General features: G+C 44.8%; 1 protein-coding gene across 1 annotated transcript in view; it reads right to left on the bottom strand.

Annotated features, from left to right (window-relative positions):
• Window positions 1-6,592, bottom strand: part of EXOSC5 (exosome component 5) — a 47,306-nt gene extending 40,714 nt beyond the window's left edge. Inside the window, exon 1 of the mRNA XM_073598675.1 lies at window positions 6,435-6,592. Within this exon, the coding sequence (XP_073454776.1) occupies window positions 6,435-6,522 (88 nt within the window). The 5' untranslated portion in view covers window positions 6,523-6,592. The remainder of the gene's footprint in view (window positions 1-6,434) is intronic.
• Between the last annotated feature and the right edge of the window lies 1 nt (window position 6,593).

A 6,593-nucleotide genomic window follows, 5' to 3' on the forward strand; every position in this document is an offset into this window, starting at 1 on the left:
GCCCTTACAACCATTTTAACCATCAGCAATATGTCTATATGTGGCGGCAGGGCCTAAACACCAAGCCACTGCATATATGCATCACTGTCTTGTTGTGGGGCACACTCCATCAGCACCCCCAGAACTGTGACTGAGCTCTCATTGACCGCACAGAGTCAACAGCCAATGGGACATGTCAGTAGGGCAAATTGATGTCAGTACCATGCAGCCAATCACAGTTAGGCAAGATCAGGAGCCTGGCCTACCGAATCATTTAAAGCACCTGTTCTCTGGCTCATAGTAAAGCCCTGTTGGAGCTTCAGTTTAACCACTTCCCTACCACACTATAGCCGAATGACGTCTACAGCACAGTCAGCTAGTTCATGACATCCTCCTGTGATCGCGCTCTGTGATTGCTGTGTCCTTAGTACACAGTTGATCACAGATTGGGGTAAAGAGCTAATCACAGCAGCCATTTACTACTTGATCAGCTGTGTCCAATCACAGCTGATCACAATGTAAACACAAGCCATTAATCACCAATCCTTTCCTCATGCTGACAGCATTGAGAAGAAGAGAATCAGTAACCAGCTTGTGTAAAAGGGGCATTTACGATGATAATCAGGGCAGCCCCAACAGTGCCCACCAGTGCTGCCAATCCGTGACCATCAGTGCCGACTATCAGTGAAGGAGAAAAATTACCAATATGTGTGCGCACTGCGCTAATGAAAAACACCTGTTTGTGCTGCCACTTAATATGCAATAAACACGCAAATGAGGTGAAACAATTGTCAATGTAAAAAAAAGAGACATAATTCCACAGTAGCGCACTTATTAATCTACAAATCTCCTAAATGTTAGCATTGTGAAATGATCAACATAAACATCCATACATAATAAAAAAAGTGACCATAGGGCATATCGAAAAAATATATATATGCTCCAACATATGCAAATCAATATGGTAATACAGTCCAACTTAAAGTGATAAAAAGATAGTGAAACAAAATCTCGTTGATCCACCAAAATCCTTCACCAAAGTGATGTGTGCCAACTCCACTCCCTTATAAAGCTCATCAGATGCTGTTGTCATTCACTCTCGTGTCTGGCAAATATCGCCTTATTAGAGGTTATTGAAAAGCCACTTATACACGCCAATCTCCATCCAGATCAATAAAGACACTCTCCGCATGTAGGGATAGAAATCGAGACAGAGCCTCCAATAGTGTAAAAACACCTTAACCACTTCAATATCGGGCACTTTCCTGCCCAGGACAATTTTCAGCGTTGTCACACTTTGAATGACAATTGTGCGATCACGTAACTCTGTACCCAAACTACATTTTTATCATTTTCTTCCCACAAGTAGAGCTTTCTTTTGGTGGTATTTGATCACCTCTGGGGTTTTTATTTTTTGCTAAACAAATTATATCTGTTATAAAATTTTGTTTTCTCCTTCACTGACAGGCACTGATGAGTTGGCACCGATATGTAGAATTGATGGGCACCGATAGGCGGCACTGATAAGTGGCACTGACAGGCGGAACTCATGGGCATTGACATGAGGAACTGATGGGCACTGACAGGCGGAACCGATGGACATTAATAGATGGCACTGATGGGCAGCACTGATGATGAGGTACTGACAGGTATTATTGATGGGCAATGATATGCACTGTGACAGGCACTGTTGTGGGCACTGACTGGCAGCTGATGGGCATTGTTTGTGGCACATCTGATGGGGCTGTGTTGATAAGTAATATACCAATTATCGGCGCAGACCCTCCCTCTGACAGGGAGGCTCTCCTTGTCAGCGCGAACCGAGGAAAGCCATTTACCGGCACTTCCTGGTTCACTCTGCGATTGGACAAAGCTGATCACGTGGTAAGGAGCCTCCGTCAGAGGCTCCTTACTATGATCGGAGATGCAGTGTGTCAGAGTGGCAAACAGCACCACCGATCACCGCGCTGCGCGTGCCAGCATTTTATCCTGCTGGATATCATATGACGCCCAGTCAGGATAACAGAACCACCGCCCGGCCACCATTCTGCTATAGGCTGGGTGGGAAGTGGTTAAGGTAATTGGTTTAATAAAAGTAATGCACTCACATCAGGGGTGCCCCTGTGACGAAGTCGAAAGTGATGAAACGCGTCAGTGTGTGGCTGCATGGCAACACTGAGACGGTGACTCCACATGCACGAAGGAAGCACCATCGTACTCCTCTTATCCTGGGGAACCTCAGACTGCGAGGGACGGTGCCGTCCTTCCAACAGAGAAGAGGTTTTCCTGTACTGAGTGCGGGAAGTGTTTTCATTATAAATGCAGATTTAATGCTCATAAAAAATCTCATACGGGTGAGAAAGAGTATTCCTGTACTGAGTGTTGGAAATGTTTCCGTTCTAAATTCCATTCGCAACACCGAGTCACCTGGGATGTTTGGAATTTTAATAAGGAGATTTTGAATCCTTTATGATGTAAGTGCATTACTTTTAATAAACCGATTACCTTAAGGTGTTTTTACACTATTGGCGATATTTGCCAGACACAAGAGTGAATGGCAACAGCATCTGGTGAGCTTTATTCTTCAGGGAGTGGAGTTGGCATACATCACTTTGGTGAAGGATTTTGTTGGATCAATGAGATCTTGTTTCACTATCTTTTTATCACTTTAAATTGAACTGTATTACCATCTTGATTTGCATATGTTGGAGCATATGCATATTTTGGATATGCCATATGGACACTTTTCATTTTGTATGGGTGTTTTATGTTGATCATTTCACAATGCTAAGAGATTTGTAGTTTAATTAGTGCGCTACTGTGGAATTATTTGTCTCTTTTTTTACATTGACATTTGTTTCGCCTCATTTGCATGAGAAAAATTACCCGTTTGCAAAATTTTATAACTATGAAAAAAGCTTAGTTTTTTTCCACAATATTCAGTCTTTTTAGCACAAAATAGAAAGAAACCCAGTGGTGATTAAACACCACCAAAAGAAAGCTCTATTTGTGTGGAAAAAATGCTAAAAATGACATATTGGTACAGTGTTGCATGACTGCGCAATTGTCAAACTGTGAATGTGCTGAAAGCTGAAAATTGGCCTGGGCAGGAAGGGGGTAAAAGTGCCCTGTAGGCAAGTGGTTAAAATCAGCAAAATACATTCCAGGTGCATCAAAACAAAAGGTGTTCAATATCTTACAGTTTGTTTAATTTCTAATAGCTGCTGCAGCCTAAGAAATGTCTGTCTCTTTCCATCAGCTGCAAAGTGGGATCCTTGTTCTTCGAGTGGAAGAAGTGATCCTTCTGCAACCCCCACCCCCTGCTGAGCCAGACCTACAGTTCTGCATTCAAATAAGCCACCTGCTCATTGAAAAGCTCTGGCCCTAAAGTTGGCCATTGCCTAGTAGAATTTCATTTAAAAAATGTTGTTTTGAGGAACAGTTACTCAACTTGCTAATGGTTAGTGGGGTCAAATCGACATTCATGTTCAAATGTAGCGATAAGAACATTTTAAGGAGCGGGGTGGAAATATTTTTTTCAAACAAATTTTTAACTGTAAGTGCCCATTTACACTAGCAGTAGCCCTCTGAAGAGAGATCCATGGTGTATCGCCATTCAGAGGATCATGAGTAGGCAATGAGGGGGTGTTGGCTGGACACAGCGGTCGCGGGATCGGCGTGCCATTAACCACTTTTACCCCCTTCCTGCCCAGGCCACATTTCAGCACTGTTGCACTTTTAATGACAATGGCGCTGTCATGCAACACTGTACCCAAGCTTTTATCATAATTTTCACACAAAAAATTTGGTTGTATTTAATCACCACTGTGTATTTTTTTGCTAAACAAATAAAAACAAAAAATTTTGAAAAAAAAAATTTTTTTCATAGTTTGTTATAAAATTTTGCAAACAGGAAATTTTTCTCTTTCACTGATATTGCACTATTGCACTGATGGGCACTCTTGGGACTGTACCGATAATCGGTGCCCTGGTTTTCAGTGTACTAGTGCGGTCAAATCGCATTCAAATGTAGCGATGAGGAAAATATAAGGAGAGGGATGGACTTTTTTTTCCTCAGACAAATTTGTAATGGTAAGTGCTCATTTACAATAACAGTAGCCCTCTGAAGAGAGATCCACGGTGGATCACTATTCAGAGGGGGATGAGTAGGCAGTGAGGGGGTGTTTGCTGGACACAGCAGTCGCGGGAGCGGCGTTCCATTAAAGGGTTTGTTAACCCATTAAAATAAAACTATGCCAGACCCTCTATTAGAGGCTGGCATAGCACACTATGTAAGTAGTTTTAAAAAACGAGCATTGTAAATCCTGAATTTGAGCTGTCTTCAGGCCGGTCACGTGACTCACGGCCACTTTATAGCTCTGATTGATGTCTTCTGTGGGAGGAGCCGAGGAACGTCAGCCGGGGAGATCACGTGGCCGCTCGTCTCCTCCGCAAAAGCTCTGTCTCATAGCTGGAAAGCGGCCGAGAGTCATATGACTGGCCTGAAGATAGCTCAAATTCAGTATTTAGACTGCTTGTTTTTGAAAACTCCTTACATAATGTGCTATACCAGCCTCTAATAGAGGGGCTTGCCATGACAATTGTACCTTTTTTTTCAAGAATAGCGGCGGAAGGGTGGGGTGGAGACAGACACAGAGAGGAAGATGACAGGCAGGAAGGAGGGGGGAGAGAGCAGGGGGGACAGATACGTATGACGGAGGGACGTACTCTGACCACGGTGGTCAGGGCTGAGCAGCCCTGATTTTTGTGGTCAGTATAGAGAGTGGATACAGGAAGTGCCAGGTTCAGGGAAGTTTTTTTTTTTTTTTTTTTTTTTTTACAGTTTAGAGGGGGGCAGATTACACATCACAAACACTGTGCTGTGTAATCTGCTTTAACCACTTCCTGCCTGCCGGCTGTCAAATGACGTCTGGGCGGCACGGCTCTCGTTCTGTTGCTAGGACACGGCGCAACCCCGATCTGTGTAAAGGGCCATGGCCGCAGCTCTTTAACCATGTGATCGGCTGTGTCCAATCACAGCCGGTCACATGTAAACATGGAGAACATTGGCGCTCCTCACCTCACACTGACAGAGTGTGAGGAGAGCCAATCAGTGGCATCTCCTCACAGGGGACAGCTAGGGATGTAATCAGGGCACTGATCATCAGTGCCCTAATTACAATTAAGTGCCGACCAGTGCCAGAAATGTGTGCCCACCACTGCCAGTAATCAGTGCCAACAAGGGCCCACAATTGCAACAAATCTGTGCCCACGAGTGCCAATCAGTGCTCACAAGTGCCAGCAATCAGTGGCCATTAGTGATGCCGGTGCTGGCTATCACTGCTGCCCATCACTGCCGACTATCTGTGCCCACCAGTGCCGCTTATCAGTGCCACCTATCAGTGCCCATAAGTGTAGCATATTCGTGCCTCCTCATCAGTGCCACCTAATTAGCGCCCATAAGTGAAGGAGAAAGATTTACTGACAGAAACTAAGAAATATAAATAAAAAACCCAGGAGTGATTAAATACCACCAAAAGACAGCTCTAATTGTGTAAAGAAAATGATAAAAATTTCACATGGTTACAGAGTAGCATGATCGCGCAATTGTCAAAGCGTGACAGCGCTGAAAGCTGAAAAATGGCCTGGGCAGGAAGGGGGTGTAAGTACCCTGTATTGAGGTGGTTAAGGGACCAGGATCTGTGAACATCTTTTTGGGGGATTAATAATCACTTTAAGCTGTATACGTATGTGACCCGTGCTGCAGTAAACGTATTTTGGCTGGATAGTAAGCAGTTCATACTGCTTTAAGTACACCTGTGTAAACAAGACCTTCAGGCTCCTATGACACTTGATCGCAGGCAGAATTCGCTGCACCCCAATCCAGCCAAGATTTTGCCGCGATTGTTGCAATCGCAATGCTTGTCACTCAAAAAGGAACATGAGCTTCTTTTGGGCCACACAGCAAAATTGCAGCGCAATTGGGGTGTCATTAGAAGTAAGTAAGCGTTTTTGCAATGATTTGGAATCGTGGTGATTCTTCCTGCGATCAGGCATGAATGGAGCCTAAAACACAACACAGCATGTGAATGTATTGTCACCGCACACGCTGCAGTGTGAATGGACTCTAAGAAGGTATGTCAAACCTCTGCAGAGAGACCCCTGCTTCCACACAGAGCCCATGGGTCCTACTTTGCAGAATTCTGGTAGAAGAAGCTTTTCTACTCAGGCTGGGGCTGCTTTCTAAATAAAACAAACTCTACAGCCTTCAGTGTTTGTTGGGAAGCGGATTTAACCAAAAGGTTACATGAGAATGTAGTTGTTATTTGTTTATACAGATCTCCGTTTTAAACCCGGGGATCTATGGGGAAGCGGGGAGTTGTAGTCCTCACTGCTGGGATCCGGTCAGTGGGGACACCATGCTCACTCCCCTCCTCCCTTTCACAAGCCATTACCCTGCATGAAGTTGGCGGAGCCATCCGGCCGGCTCAGCAGGTTCTGCTCACAGCCAATCTCCCGCAGACTCGATTCTGCCGCCTCCATCCTTCTCCTGGCTACACGTGCGGAGCACTTCCGGGGTCCTCATCCCGCCCCGGGCTGCCCTTGTCCTGCCT

Source organism: Aquarana catesbeiana, linkage group LG09 (genome assembly GCF_042186555.1).
Source record: "Aquarana catesbeiana isolate 2022-GZ linkage group LG09, ASM4218655v1, whole genome shotgun sequence".
NCBI lineage: Eukaryota > Metazoa > Chordata > Amphibia > Anura > Ranidae > Aquarana > Aquarana catesbeiana.